Raw genomic sequence first — 16,996 nt, forward strand, 5'->3', positions numbered from 1 at the left:
TCCATAGAGATACAGAAAACGCACTCTTAATAGCTAAACCTAGCCTTGGATTTTGACGAAAGATAGGAAAGTAAAAGTATCGATAAAAATGCATCTCTCCAAGGCGAAGCTCAACCCATCCAAGTAAAAACATCAATAATGTTGTAAAAACAAATGATGTCTACTTACCAGGTGTTTGGTGAAACAAAAGTAGCCTGTGTTTTTAGGATCGGGACATCTCTTTGAAAGTATAAGCACGTTTTAAACTTCTCATGAGTGAGACGCAACAGCTAGTGCCCTGCATTGTGAGACCGAGTTCGTTTCCAGCTGGCTACCACCTGTGTCAAGTGACGGCAAGGATCGAAATGTGCGTCACGTCGGACCAGCGTAAGCATTTTACATCTGGTCAGCAAATTCAAAATAAAAGTCAGGCTGACATATTTCACAATTAAACGTTTCCGGTAACCAGAAGAGTGTGGGCACCTGAGAACTCCAGGCACCATTTATATTTACATGCATTTGAATAAATGGGGGGCCAAATACATAAAGCCTAAATAATGTTAGGCTACAAATTGCTATACAAAACCTGTGGATAGCTAGTCAGTTTATAGGCTATAGTCCTAGTTGAATTTAGACCAACTTTTACATTATTTCTGACCATTTCCCAAAAGCTATAAGGTTAAATCTTTATTTCTTTTTGAAAATAAATAAATATAATAAAATTAAAAATGTTTTATGTTTAGGTTCCCAGTCGACGTGCAGAAGTGCCAGAAATCACTTTTATACTGATCAGTGATCACTGATGGTTGCTTTACCATGCTTTAACAGCCACCACCCTGACTGGGGATACCCAGTAGTGGATGGTGAGGCACTTCCAGACTGGGCATCTAGAAATGACCTTGCTGTGATACACGACCCCAAACAAAGAGGAACTTTCGCCCTACCCTGCACAGATCTTCATTCTTATGACGATTTCCCACACAGTCAACACCGGCCCTTGCTTGTAGGCTACACATTGGCCTACAACTCCCAGTCAGTAAGACGCTCTAGGGCGAGTGCACGCATCCGCCTCGTTGACGGCAGACTGCTGGGCGAGTGCTGGCGCTTTGGCATGGGGGGTCAGATCAACATGGAATGAATTCTGTACTGGCCATATAAGGAGCATGTCTTGAGTGTACAGGGTTTGATGAGGTCAGATCAACATATGGAATGTCAGAACAGGTCAGCTCCATACAGTATATGGAGATCTAAGGGTGGTAGTGGGGACATTCTCTTGAGTGTACAGGGTTTGATGAGGGCCCAGGTAGGCCTGGGCCTTAATTTTCGGGCCTGTTGAGAACTACATTTTCGCCGGCTGCCATGCACGGCTGCACTAATAACTTTGGGGCAGGCCCGTCTAGAGTTTGAATGGACAGGTGGGCCTGTTGAGAACTCTAGTTTTCGCCGGCTGCCGGGCGCGGCTGCACTAATAACCTGGGGCAGGCCCGTCTAGAGTTTGAAATTTGAATGGACAGGTATAAGTCAAAAGGGAGACATCGAAGAGGAAGGATGGATGGGGAAGGATCAACATGGAATGTCAGAACAGGCAACTTCTGACATATATCCATATATGGAGATCTAAGGGTTTGAGGTCAGATGTAGAGTTGCTGGCCACTATTGATGACATCAGGGATCTCCATATACACTGGCTTAACTGCGACAGCAGGTCGCATTTACTATGACATCAGGGTCTCCACATCTCCATCCCTGATGATGTCACATGATGTCACGAGACCTGGGCACCATATATGGGGGCTTGCCTGGGGTGACCAACCAACCAACACACTGACGGGAAATGCACGATTCCATAGTAAATGCGACCTGCAGTCACAAATAAGACTACGTTTTTTTCCAATGGAAATATCCTAAAAAATGGGGTCGTATTATAATGGAGGACTAGACTATTTTATCAATGTTCTTTATTATTATTATTACCCTTATTATTATTATTATTAATTTGATTTTTTTCAGCTACAATGTCGAGGAGCCAAAACCAAAGAACTGTCGTGCTCTTGTTTACCAGTATGTGCATACATGGGGCACAAAGTTTGATCAAGTCACGGACCATAAGCAGTCTGCGAGGCTGCAGCTGTGTGCCCCTCATTGCATAGTAGGCTATACCTATACAGTACCCAATCCAAACCATGTGCAGGCATAGAGTGATGGCCTGGCCTGCAGCCAGTATGGCTTCAGAGTGGTATATGCTACATATACAGACAGTATACCTGGCTGGAAAACAGTTTCAGAACATAGCAGACCCAACCAAGTCCCCAGCAAATCTGTTGAGATTAAACTGTTTCTGTACAGAAGCAGAAGGTGCGGAAGATGAATTGAACAATATCAAAGTGCATCCTGTAATGTGTCAAGGAAGGACACCATTAGTGTAGAAACTTGCGGAGCTGGCCTCAGACTTTGAGGTACCCCTTCCTGAAAAAATAAAAACAACTAGAAAAGTGTGCTCCTCGTCAGGCAGGGTTGCGTATGTGTATGCGAGTTTTGTCGGAAATCTAGTCTAGCACAAATGGCCTATTGGATCTATATGGACTACATGAGAGTTGCATTATGATCCCAGAAAAGATTTTGATTGCATGACGGTGATGGTTCAAGAGTTATAGGCCAAAACGTGAGGTGGCCTGTTATAAGCGCCACCATGAGGCAGATTTGAAAGATTTGTGGGCTTTACTCAACACTAGTGAATGTATCATTTAGATGGTTTGCTTAATGGACAAATTTAAGTTTGAAACTTAAGGTAAGGAGAAAATACATTTAGAATACACTAGATGACTAAACTTGACTTAAGTCTACATGGAACTGTGAACTTAAGTACCCTCCCCCCCATACTTTTTATATACAAGCTGTAATATCATAATTGACCTCACATCTGATATCCATGTTTTATTTTTCTTTGAGAAACTACAAGTGGATCTTGGACACTTCTAAACCGATGGGACTGTATTTCTTTTATAGCTAGAAGCAGCTTTTACCATACTTCAAAAGATATATATTTTTTTACCTCCAATGACTAGGTACGTAGCACATACTACATAGCTAAACCTAATAACTCAATATTGAAACCAATATTTCACAGAGAGGCTGATATTTGAAAGTTCGTAGTGGTCGACAGTACGGCAAGTAGGCACTCGACAGTAGTTACTTGGTGGCATTCTGAAACAAAAGGCATACATAATTCATCCAAGTAAAGAAGGTATAAAGCAGAAACACGTTTAGTTTTGTTCAAATGATATTCATTTCAATATTTCATTACATTTGTAGGAAAATGCTCAGTTCTTGAGCAGCTATACAAAGGGAAGGATGGGGTTAACACTGAAAATAAAAGAAAAAGCATTGTCCTGTCTTAAACCTTTGCCTTCTGTACAGTTCTAATTCCATTTGAGTATCTCTGTCTTCTGAAATACAAAATTAAATAATCAGTCAACAAAAACTCTTTTATGCCATCTGTATCAAAGTAAATACAAAAATAAAAACCTTTACACTCCAAATGTTTAAAATATGTTAAAAGTGTTTCAAACTTTAGAAAGCAACAAGTGGAAACAAGCGGCCTATAGTGTATTGCACCCAGTGCAAGCAAGCCTACTACAGTATCCCTTCAAATCTGTGAAATGTCCTCTATTGCTCCAATACAGCTATTCATCCTGTGCAAAGGTAGCAGGGAACTACAATGTGTACTGTATAGATTGTTGCATAGTCATGCTTGACAATGACATGTACACAATTAACATGCAAAATGCAAGATTGGTTTTCAACTAAAAACATTTCAGATTCAAAACAAAATGTGCAGAATTTGTACAAACAACAAATATAGAAATACCACTAAAAGGAGAGGGAAGACTTAATGTAATATGATCTTCTTTATAGTATAGAACCCATCTTTTAAAGTAGCTGTTTAATTATACGACACATTCAAAAGATACAAACGTAGTTTTTTTCATCGTGCTTAGAACATATTTTGTTCTTCTTTTGCTTCAGTTAAATGTCAATAGGTTAAACAGGTAGTACATCACAGGGACAAACAGTACAATAATTTGTACAATCAGTCTTGAAAATAGTTTACAGGAAAGAAAGTTCCCAAGTACAGTTACACACCGAACAAAACATAGAAACTACACTTCCAGACAGGGAAATTGGGTTAAGATTCCTTCACTAAAGAATAGCGATTATTTGTTAGCGGAAGAACATGCTCTCAGATCCATCCATAAAGTATATGATTCCCCAGTAATATTTTACAGAGGATACATTTTTTGGGAAGAAATAGACAAGAATTGAATTGATTTGACTATTATTATAGAAACCAAGTGAGAACTAATTATTTCAACATTTCTTCATCTAAATCCATATCTTCTGTCTTACAGAGTAATTGCACTTATCTACAATCTTTTTTTCTATTTTGTCTTTAATTACTGATCCATTAAGGTTGTAACCAGGTATTGCAACTACAGTCTCAGCAGAAAGTATACCTCGGGCTCTGAGGGAGAGCAGGAAGAGTTTGCAGGCAGAAATGACTCTTCTGTATAGTAATGATCGCCAAAGTGGTCCCCATATCCATAGTGTAATGATGTGCAAGCTCCCTCGGGAAGACCCCTGTCCTCCAGGTGACCGAGGTAGCCCGCTATATAAGAGCCTGTAGAGTGCCTGTTAGCTGGCGGGTTCTGAGAGCCTGGTTTATTCCGTAACACCACCCCACCAATGTTGTTGGAGCTATTGATCCCTGCTACTGAAACCCGGGGTTTCTGAGCCTCCTGCTGTCTTTCACGGGCACGGCTGTTGATGTGACGCACGCGGCTTTGGCTCCTGGAAGACAGGCGGCGGGTGAGTAGTGGAGGGGAATCATCAATATCCCTGGAAGCAGAGGGGATTACGTCCGAGTTATGTGGGTGTGGGGCTTTGGCTACCTGGGGAAACTGGGGGGACAGGGGCCTGTCTTTGTCCCCCTCATCCCCGTCCAGGCTCACCAGTTTGCGCAACTGTTCTGTAAGCGAGTCAGCAGGCTGTGGATTTTCACCATGACCCAGACCCCCCATCTTCCTCATGTGGTCCTGCTTATGGGACGTGATGAAACTGCGGCTGATTATGTTATATTTGCTCTGGAAATTGCACAATATATCATCAGAGGTCAAGTCTCCCAGGGACTTGGACTTACAGGGGCTGGCAACTTTGGAGGCAACAGGACCAGGCTGAGGAAGAGCTGTGTATGGGCGTGAATAGGTCTGCAATGGAGCATCAGTTTGAGTCTGTGATTGGTGCTTATTATTCGTATGTGAAAACATTTGTGGCTGTGTTTGGGTGTATGTCTGGCTCTGTGTCTGAGCATAGTGAGAAGCTGAAGGTGAAGGGGTGAAGCAGCTGTTGTCCACCTGGTTGTACACTGCATCACAGTCAGAATGAGGGGAATACAAATGTCTCTCTTTAGATAGACTCGCAGGTGAAGCCGACAGGTCGCGGAGACACTCAGAGGAGGATGAGCCATTGCGGAAGCGTTCTGTCCCCTCCTTCATCATCCGTTTGTCCCCTTGTCTGTCCTGGTAGCACATGGTTGGGGCATGGATGCCATTGTAACGCTTTTGTTGGGTGTAGGACCTGTTAGGGCCTCTGTTGTGGTCAAAGGAGACAGGTTTGTTCTGGGTAGTTGGGTAACTGTTCTGTGGAAATGCACTGGATTGGGAGGGTCTGGAGCTGGGAGGTCTGTGAAACAGAGACTGGTGGTGATTGGGTGCACTTTGTACATGAGAAGCGTGTGGTATGTGCTGATGTTGAATAGCATGGTATGATGAAGGGGGTTGTTGCTGTGAGCAGTTAGAAGTGGATTCATTCTTCTGGTAAATGGCATGCCGTTTGGTTGGGCTTGTGAGTCCTCCCCACATGCCATCATGCTGTGCTGAGGTCAGCATCATCTCCAGTGGATCCTCATCTACGTTTATCTCCACTTCCATAAAGCCACTTTCTGCTGTGTTATGGTAAAAGTGGGAATGATCATTGTCTACAGAAGGAGCCATATATGTCCTTGATGTCCCCCACTCCAGTTCAGATATCATTCCTGGAGGATCACATACCTCCTCATACACACTCTCCTCTGCCTCCTCACCCCTCCGTGTTTGAGCATTATGCCAGGCCTGAGTAGAATCTGTCTCCAAACGCTGATGGACCTTTGCTGGGGAGGACCCCAAGCTACTTGAGGACATAATCCCTGTGGAGAGTGCTTGAAGACAGATAGTCTGCTGCTTCATTTTATACACGGATGTAGGTGAGAGCACCTCCTCGTCCAAAATGGTGTAGATGTCCTCCTGCTCTGCAGTCTCTGGGCTGGAAAAGAGTGGCAGGGCGGACTGATTAGCCCGGGGAGTCTTCTGCGGTGAAATGAGCTCATGGTCTGTATAGCTGGTCTTTTGTGCTGCTTTTTGAGGACTGACATGCCCTTCCATTCTCCCTGGAGGATTGGATGTTTTGCTGGTCTGGAGAGGAGACATGAAATCTTGCAGCGTCTTCAGTGGGATGGTAGACTTGAAGTTTGGCTGGCTTGGGCTTGGGGTGCCAACAATTTGAGTTGAGTAATGGGAAGGTGCACCGAGAACATGGTGGTCAATGTTCAGATCACCATTTGATAATGTGGAATGCTCATTCTGGTCAACAGTGATGTCAAATTGCCCAATTAGAGCAGAGATGGAGCCATGGGTATCATTTGCATTGCCCAGGGAAACGCCATCAATTAGTCTGGAGATGGCGCTGTCCTCTAAGGACCTTGGGCTCTTCAGATCAGAGTGATCCATGTTGACAGGGGAGAGAGGTGCCACAAAACATGGGGCATGAGAGGAAAATGAGGACATGGAAGGTGCACTGGTGAAAGTTGTGCTGTTCGATGATGTCTCTGGTTTATTTAGACCCCTGTGGGTGTTCTCCGAAGGCTGTGTCTGTGTGCCTGTGGAATTGATCTGTGCTTTGCAGTTTCCATTGACCGTCACCTGCTGTGATTGGCTTTTGGGGTAGTCGTTGACACGTCTTGCATCTCCTCCACCAATAACCAGATATGACGTCTCATCTGATTGGTCGGCCTCTTTATTTATATTGCTGTATTTCTTCAAAGGGGTGGAGAATCTGGGTTCAAGGCATGCTGATGATTCAATGGGGAGACCCACAGAGGAAGACCTAGGCCGGTCAAACGTCCCTATAACGACAAAAAAAGAAAAAAGAAACAAAGATTTGCCAAATGTAGTCATGCATTATACCATGAAATGTACAACACCAAGCCAACCAACAATTAACTGACACGTTCAGTCCAGCCAACACAAACCATTAGCAATATCACAGACAAATGGAATGTACCACCATGTAAAACTCAAAAATGAGGCTGTTTAGGAAACAGAAGGACACATCCATATTCTGCATCATTTGTAGGGAGGAGATGGTCAAATGGGATCAAATCACAATAGCAGTACTCTCAGAACACTGTACAACAAAATAACTTGGGTGACGCAACACAGGTATGTTTCTGAATGAGGCAACCATTGCACAATATGCATTTTAGATTACCTGCTGGGATATCCTAGTCAGTTCTCTATTATAAAAAAGCAGCAACAGAGTGAAGAGGGGGCAGAAAAGTCAAGTTAAAGTCTGAGGCAAAAAACTTCACATGAAGCTTTTTGGAGAAAGGTGAGAAAAAGTAGCTTAGGTATTATAACAATTGAACATTTCATGATAGTATAAGCGCAAAACAGTTCATGGCAAAAATACAAGACATATGCAAAGGCTCAACCTATGTAACTTAGATCAGCATTTTATGTAGACATAGCACTCTATAGTATTATGCATAGTTTCATTATATAGATATTCCACTGTTAGGTTCTTAGCTTATGTATGATTCATGATGACTATTTTTATTTATATGATGTATTACCATGTTTTTGTTCTTGCTTACTGTAAATTGCTCTGGATTAAGAGCGTCTGCTAAATGCCTAAATTGTAAATTGTAAACTCAAAAAATTAGAAATGGAAACAAGCACAGTTGTTTTTTTGTTTTTTTTTGCATTGGGGGAATGCATACACAAATAAATATACTAATTGTAAGTAAATTGAAAATCAGATGGGAAAATGATCGGTTTAAGATCTTAAACAGATCCTTTTCCCATCTGATTTGCATGGCTGTTACTTCAGAGTTTATTCACAGAGTGTATTACCCACCAATGACAGTGTCCAAATCACGCTGCTCCTTGTCGGGGGAACAGAGAGACAGCTGCCCTTGCAGCAGCCTTTCCAGGGGCATAGACATAGGCCTATGGGTAAGGGGGGCTCGGGCCAGGGAACGCTTTTCCACTGCTCCCTCTCCTCTAGCCTCCATGGCTGTGCTGATCGTCCCATCTGACATGGTAGCGAGGGACACTGCTAGGGCCAATTTGGTTTTCTTGCGTCCTTTGGCTGGGGCGCTGGCTGTGCGGCGTAGGAGATGGTCACTGATAGAGCGCTTTCTTAGCATAGCACCAGAGCTGGTGTCCACAGAGGACTTAGAGGCACGGTTAAACAACCCTCTGAAACCACGCAGCTGCTGTCTCTGAGAGCAGGAAGAAATGAGGGGAAAAGATTATGTCAGAATGGGAATAAGAATTATCCTACACCAGAAATACATTCCACATACAGATAAAATAGACATAGCCTGTACATTATCATTAATGCCCTTGTACAATGTACATGCACTGCACTATTGTTCGGTGTTCATCTTAATTCATAGCCTGGCTCCAGCCCCTGACTCACTGATTAAACAAATTATGTTCTGGCGAATAATGAAGTGAAAATTCAGGCTGAGTGTCAGGCTACTTAATTCAAGCAACAAGAATGCAATGTTTTAGCTAGCCTACAGATGGCGCCATTTACTTCCAAATTACCACACAAAAGCAATCGGTATTAAGGCATTATACAATTATGCATGCCATGCATGTTTGACAAGCATCAACAACAATCAAATGAAAACAACAATAAATACACTTGGATTTATTGCAGGCATTTTTGTGAATAGGGATGCATGTATGGCTCCTCCAAGTAAGTTCAAACAAGCAGCAGATATACAAGCAAAGTGTATGGCATATGTAGATGGATCAATGTCATGCAAGAAACTGTGGATATAGAAAAACACAAAACATATGTTTCATGCATTCATGTGCCATTTATAGACCCTACAAGTATCAGGATACCTTATTAGATCCTAGAAAGTGCATTATTGTAAAGCTGGGATTCAGGACTAGAGGGCTCCACTAGAAAGACAAAGGGTCAAAAAACGTTTACCTTTAAATAAAGCAGGAGAAATAATTCATATTATGTGAGATGCTGTTTTGACAACTTTTCATGTGCCTTAGTTCAGACTGTACTTTCAATTGTGAAAAAAGATTCAGAGAGGGTATAACCCCTATCTGAATCTCCTAACCCATGGGTCTTCAACAGGGATTATTTCACAGCCAAATATTTGTGTGATATAAACTTCTTTTTTTTTTTACATTAACCACTTGAATCCTAGCATCCCTTTTCTGAGGTGAACATTAACCGAAAATAGCAGATCTACAAGCTCACACCGCTTCGCGCTGCGAGGCGTTGTGAGCTTGTAGATCGGCTATTTTCGGCAAAGAGGTTTGGTGTAGAGGGAAAAAAGAGCAGACCAAGTACATGTTTTCTAAGTATTGAGGATTTAAGTAGTTAACTGTCTGAAAATACACATTAACATGAATCCAACACAACGCTACACAATGACAGTGCTGTCAAACAAGTCTATGCATCTATCTACGAAATCTATGAAAAAGTTGAATCTGCAACACAATTGTGTACATTATGTTGTTGGTGTCCCTGCTTCATCTCTGTCTTAGCTAGGGGTCCTTGGCCTGAAAATCATTGAAGACCCCCCTGTCCTAACCTTAAGAATAAAAAAGGTAAACATAATATTATTAGACCTACCTTTCCATAGATATCTTGCACTGTTACATGCACAAATATAGAAGCCTCAGTCAAGCCCTCCAAGTAAACATGGCTGTAACCTGTTGCCAGAGATGAGGGGAGAAAGAGAGACAGAGAGACAAAGAATATGACAGAGATATCAAGCGGTCAAATGTTGGCCATGTCAAGCTGCACTTGCCCACAGACAGTCCATCGAAACAGCTGGTTATGTTGTCAAGAATATATACCGTAGTAATATAAATGTTAAGTGCCATGGCTGGGGGATATCATATGAGTCCCTATGCCTATGCCTGTGCATGTGTCTACAGCAGCATATCCACAATTATTCTAATGGACAGTGACAGACCTTGTCACTATGCATACCCCAACACCTTGGGCCCCTTATGCATACACATTTAAACCTTTATACAACTCAATGCACAATAAGTGAAATGCTGCACAGACCAGGCATAAGGCTGCTGAGGGCAACAGTCCGTTGACCAATAAAGTCTCGTCCAATAGGGTCGTGGTCCCAGACAAGAAAGCGCACCAGAGCGACCTCAGCCATGTGGAGTGTGAAGGATAACGTCTCCTCCCACACTGGGTTAAAACCTATAGGGGACGCACACATTCAGAAGCACAATTATTGTTATTCCCAGGTATGTGTGCACAATCAAGACATTTGTCTCGGTGAGGTTGTTACATTACACTGAATCGCATGGAATCGGTATAATAATACAACCGTTAATAATAAAAATGTAGTAATTATTTTTATTTTCCCCATTATAGCTAGAAACGATATACAATATAGAATTACATTAGACTATAATGTAGACTATAGAGATCGATATCGGCAACATAAATATAAAATATATAAATATAATATATATATATTGATTATTGTTCTTGTTGAAAGTGTACACAGAGAGACAAATACATTCCGCTTTGCAGCTCATATTATACAATCTTCCGACAAGCAAATATATACAGGCATTAGAGTATACTGAAGAGTGCGTTCCAACAACCACTGATAATATGCTATCCTGTCGGACATCTGTGCGTTTGTGTTCATGTTCATGTGTGCACGTGTCTTACCATTATCATCCACAACTCGTGTTTGTTCTTTGCAGCAATCAACAGGCAGGCCAATGATCTCCACCTCAACAAAGGGGTCAATAATCTTATGGAGAGAGTAAGACAACAAAATCATTAAATGCAGCACAATTCCGCAATTATACTAAAAACTGTACTATACAAAGGCTTATCTGTCTGTGTGCCTGTGCACTTGTGCTTAAGTAAACATGTACCTCTCCACGATCCCCAAGCATGGAATCTGGTGGTTTGGGCAGCTGCTGTCCACTAATGATCTTGAGAATGAGTTGTTTCTTTGGGCAGGCTGGAAGCGGGTCGTCAGAGAATGGATTGAATAAACCTGGAGGAGGTACAGTATCAGACATTGGAGCAGGACAGATGGTGTTTGACAATGTGGTGATGTGTACAATGCACAGGTATGATTCACTACCTTTGCACATGGGCGGTGGTTTGAGGACATAGCCACTACTTCCGTTTACCATGAACTTGGCTCTGTTGAGTTGCATCATCCTGCCCTCTGTCTGGTAATTTAGAGAAACTAAACAAATAGAGAAAAAGAAAGAAAGACATGAGATGTTTATTTGGCCACATAAACCATACAGTCTGAAGTAAATACATCACAGAACAGCATGATTCATTCATGTCTTATATAGAGAATTGGGCTTTATATTCATCGTTACAGTATAAATTCACACAAGCTTTCACTAAAGCCTTCCTCACCACTTGAACCTTGATTTTTAACTGAAAGATATTTCATGTAGAAGGGCCACAAGTACAGAGCCCTGAGGGACTCCAGTGAACTAAGGGTTTAAGAAGTTAATGCATAGTATAATGCCTGAAAATCTGTTCTTTTTGGCAAATGATGCCGTCGTGTGATGTAGTATAAATTAAACACTTTCAACCAGGCATTACTATCTTGGGCATTTCACTCACGACATGCTAAAGTTAAACAATTTCCAGGGAAAAAGAATGAATGTAATTTATATTAAATAGTTGATTTTCACGTGTTAGATAGATCTTCTATTTTTGCATGACAATGTACAATATAAAATAGGGCTTAAGTGGTTGAGATTTACTGTGAGCCCTGAAAGCAGAGACCAAATATAAATAATGAAGAAGAAATTAATGTGTGAGAGAGATAACAGGAAAAAAAAGTTTGATCAAGAACAGCTGTTACAGAGACGGTCCAATTCAGGATGATTTATTAGAGAAAACTAGTTGTTTATTCATTGCAACTTTGATTAGTTCCTACTCCTTTATGGCTTTGAGTCTCAGCAATATGAGGATATATGATCTTATTAACCTTTGAATTGAACTCAGCTGAATTGTACTGAAATACATTTGAGACACACAACACAGAGAGACGGAGACAGAACAAAAATGAGAGCGGTGGAGGCTTGTGGATGCGAACCAAAGGAAAAAGATTAACATCTGTGAAAACCTCAACCTGCGTTCGTGCGTGCGTGTGTGCGTGCGTGCGTCAGATGAGGTCTATGTGTCGAGAATCGGGTTCGAGTCTTAGAATGACAGACAGACGTCTCACCCATTTGGGAGCCCACGTTCCAGTAGAACTGGGGGTTGAAGTTGGACGAGTCAATGCGGTAGGCTGACGGGTAGATCCGTGACAGCCGTCTCTGATTGAACACCAGGAACTCTTCAGTCCTGTGATGGACCATTGACTGAGCTCTGGTCTCGCTGAATGACAAGACGTCACATGGAGTACCTGTATGAAACAATGGCATGGCAGACAGATCCACAGTGAATGGAGGACAGCGTGTGTAGGGTAGGGATGATGACATACTTATTCCAACTAATAGATTTAATTGAATATAAACAAATAATCACACATTTATCAAATTAGAGCTTGTAGGTCGGCTATTTTCACTATTTTTGTGCGACCACACGACAACATATAAAATAGGGCACCTATCTTCATGTACACTAATTGGTCCTCACTAAAGCTCATTAAAATAACTACTAATATCTACTCACTCTGTGTGTCAGAGGAGGGCTGTTCAGAAACCTGCCTATGATCGGTAGGCAGGATTGGTCATTTCATGTTTCCACATTTTGGAGTTTCATTACTTTTACGTTAACTTTTACATTAACATTACACCTTCTCCATCTTTATTTATTTTAAATGATGTGTCCCACTGCTACAACTACACAGCATTCGCAATCGCATCTTCTTTGCTGGCTTAACACCTGCTAAGAAGATGGTTGCTACGCGGTGGAAACCGTGAAGGTTAGTGCCAATCGACAGTGGACACTAACCTTTTTAGATATAGTTTACCTAGAAATTGCATGGAGCAAAAGAGCAAAATATTAACATATGGTCTAGCATGGTCTAGCATGGTGTCTTTACACAGTGGTAAGAGCTTTGCACAGGTATGCTCTTCATGACATCGTTGGTCCAGGGAGGGATGGGTGGGTGTTTTTGTTTTCAAACCTAATTGTGTGTCTGTGTGGGTGGGTTTGTGACTGTACAGTACAGTACAGTACAGTACAGTACAGTACAGTACAGTACAGTACAGCATGTGCTTGTTTCATACCTTCATTTAGACACTCATGTGAGGCCACAGAGTTGGTGAATACCACCAGCTCTGACAGATCTCTACTCAGTTTCATTGTCCTCCTCCTCCGTCCACCCCTAGCAGAATAAATAAAGACAACACAGGGTTATAGCGTTAGAGTTAAACATAGTTTTAATGAGGTTACGGTTAGGAATAAGGTTAGGTTTAGGTATAGTTTTACTGAAGTTACATTTAGGAATAAGGTAAGAAACAGACACCACGAATGTACTGTAATTCTCAGTGTTCATTTCAGTCCATGTGGTTACATTTGTACACTCACATAAAGAAACTGTACAAATTGTTTGTGTGTACTGTGTACAGTACATTACAATTATATACGGTATACTGTAGAAGAGGGAAAAGGTATAAATTTAGCACACATTTACAGTTACACCCATCTACACACTTGCACGCACACACACACACACACACACACACACACACACACACACACACACACACACACACACACACACACACACACACACACACACACACACACACACACACACACACACACACACACACACACACAGGGGGGAGTTGTCCATCAACGTGGCAGCTTAGAAATAGCAGGAAAAAGCATCAAAGTTATTAGCACATATTTACACCCATCTACTGTACACGCTTGCACACACGTGCACGTGCACATGCACGTGCACACACAAGGGGGAGTTGTTCATCAACATGGCAGGCGGCAGCTTAGAAATAGCAGGAAAGAGCATCAAAGGGAAACATCTTAATATGGAGCAGAATGGATGCTGTGCACGCACGCACGCACGCACGCACGCACGCACGCACGCACGCACGCACGCACGCACGCACGCCACACACACACACACACACACACACACACACACACACACACACACACACACACACACACACACACACACACACACACACACACACACACACACACACACACACACACACACACACACACACACACACACACACACACACCACATCTACTTCTAACACATAGGCTCAGTGACGTAGACTCCGTGGGGGCGGTGGGGCTCGAGCCCCCATGATGAATTAGACCTGAATATGTACAGTATATATAGCCTAGTCGGTTCGTCCCGTTTGTACCGCGCCAGGTCACGCCGCGCCCGTTCGCGTCTTTGCATTAATTGACTTTGTATGTAATTGCGCAGCTCTAACCATCCAAGTCTGAACGCACGTTAACACCTCTTTTGTCCGGGCCCGGGGGCGGGTGGGCCGCCTTGCCTGCAGATCAGGCATTCAAATGCTAATCTTGTTTTCACCTGCCAGGTAGGGTACAGTACTGTACTCTGCTTAGGCTAATTGTTCACAATGAAAGGGAGTAGCCTACCAGATGACTCAGTGCTGCCTGCAATCATGGCATTTAGACAAACATGCTCTTATAATCTAAACACTGTGACACGTTTAAAGAGTGTTACAAATAAGTGTTTAGAACCTAAACGCTTGGGTTTAGGGTGGAATGAAAAAAACAACTTTTTTCCCCCTGTTGCGGCGGGGGGGGGGGGGGGGGGGGGGGGGGGGCTTAGCGGGGGGAGGAGGGGCGCCCCCATGACAATTATAAAACCATTTTGTCTCTGCATAGGCTACAGTACATACACAAGTACAGTCAATATAGAAATACAAGAGCAGCCATGCAGACATTTGCATCCTGACAGTTCCTGTGAACATGCATATATAAATATGGAACGCTAAAGTTTGCCTACGAGAACAAAGTGAGAGGAAGGAAGGACGCACGCACGAGCGTGTACACACGCATGAGCGTGCGCACGCACGCACGCATGCACGCACGCACGCACGCACGCACGCACACACACACACACACACACACACACACACACACACACACACACACACACACACACACACACACACACAGACAGACAGACAGACAGACAGACAGACAGACAGACAGACAGACAGACAGACAGACAGACAGACAGACAGACAGACAGACAGACAGACAGACAGACACACACACACACAGTCTGTTTTTACATTTATGTTCAATAAACTATTCAATCAATCAAAAAATAGCAAAAACAGTCAATGTACGGTATGTGTTGTGAGCTTGTATTTATGCTATTCAGGGTACAGTCATGGATTAAAGACAAGATACTGTGAAGAGCTGTAGAGAGGACTTGACTTCAACAGCTGATGTGTGTGGGGAATCTCATCATAACCTTTAAATATAGAAAGTTCGAAATTAAACGAACATGTTTAGCTCAGCATCATCTATCAGACTTTAGTTAAGTTCTCAAGGCATATGCTTAATATTTTCATAAGATGGTCGGATCATGTTGTGATGCTGTCTCCGTCGTGCCTCTATGTGCCCAAAAGAACAGATCTATAAGCTGTTGACATGCCATGATGCAGTGCGTTGATTTTTTTTTCGGTAGATGTCGGACGTTAGTGACATTACACGTTGTAAGCTATATATCTGGGTTTATCTGGGTAATACCCTTCACTACAAAGGATGTTACGAGCGCTCCAGGTCCCTCTTTTAAAATGCTGCGTACGATAGTACTACTTAGGCTAAGAAGGCTTTTGGGAAACGGGTTTGCTTCTAAGTTACTTCTTCCAGGAGGCCTTAAGTAGTGCCAGTTAAGAACACACGTAACGCCGTGCTCTTGACAACCAGCTGCTACTAATGAAGATACTGCGTAGGCTCAAAGGGCTTTTGGGAAACGGGTTTGCTCCATGCAGTACCTTAGGTGGCTCTTACGCAGCTGTGTAAGCTATGCATGAGCTGAAATCGCTTTGGGAAACCCAGCCAATGACAGTGTCAGCCCAGGGGCCTGTGTTTGGATCAAGAAGACTGAAAACCCACCTGCTGAACTGGCTTCCAGACTCGTGGACAGAGGTTTCCTCAAAATCTTCGTCCTGCTCCTCCGATGTATGGCATGCTAGCCTGGACTTGGAGTGCCTCTGCAGAGGGGAGCAAACGGGGAAAAAAGAGCAATGTGCAAATGTAACCAAATACTCAATATACTTTGATTATAAAGCATACTACTGCATATATACTGCAAGTTTGATTAAACAAAAGTCAATACATACCTACCTATATTGTAATATTAATTCATAATTCATACAATACCATTAAAAAAACTTAGACATGAATGAATCCTACATTAACAGTAATAGTGACAAGTGCACACAAATCCTGCCCACACAGGCTCTACATACATTACATACACATGAATGATTCTTCCCACATACCAACATGAACCACATCCTTAAAAGAACAGTGTGTATCCTTCATTGAGAACATCATTGCTTGTGTGCGTGTGTGCGTGCTTGTGAGTGTGCGTGTTTAGTGCAGATATATAGTGTGGGCTTGGCAATATGTGTGTACTGTACTGGTGCACCATTTGTTACTTTGA

At 42.6% G+C, this 16,996-nt stretch overlaps 1 protein-coding gene across 1 annotated transcript in view; it reads right to left on the reverse strand.

Moving 5' to 3' along the window:
- Positions 1 to 3,450: 3,450 nt before the first annotated feature.
- Positions 3,451 to 16,996, reverse strand: part of plch1 (phospholipase C, eta 1) — a 65,634-nt gene continuing 52,088 nt past the window's right edge. Inside the window, exons 14-23 of the mRNA XM_079513719.1 lie at positions 16,444 to 16,541; positions 13,587 to 13,684; positions 12,578 to 12,757; positions 11,465 to 11,572; positions 11,250 to 11,374; positions 11,038 to 11,122; positions 10,408 to 10,554; positions 9,964 to 10,043; positions 8,209 to 8,575; positions 3,451 to 7,195 (exon numbers count right to left, since the gene is read on the reverse strand). Coding sequence (XP_079369845.1) covers positions 4,470 to 7,195; positions 8,209 to 8,575; positions 9,964 to 10,043; positions 10,408 to 10,554; positions 11,038 to 11,122; positions 11,250 to 11,374; positions 11,465 to 11,572; positions 12,578 to 12,757; positions 13,587 to 13,684; positions 16,444 to 16,541 — 4,014 coding nt within the window. The 3' untranslated portion in view covers positions 3,451 to 4,469. The remainder of the gene's footprint in view (positions 7,196 to 8,208; positions 8,576 to 9,963; positions 10,044 to 10,407; positions 10,555 to 11,037; positions 11,123 to 11,249; positions 11,375 to 11,464; positions 11,573 to 12,577; positions 12,758 to 13,586; positions 13,685 to 16,443; positions 16,542 to 16,996) is intronic.

Source organism: Electrona antarctica (assembly GCF_951216825.1).
Source record: "Electrona antarctica genome assembly, chromosome: 11".
Classification (NCBI taxonomy): Eukaryota; Metazoa; Chordata; class Actinopteri; order Myctophiformes; family Myctophidae; genus Electrona; species Electrona antarctica.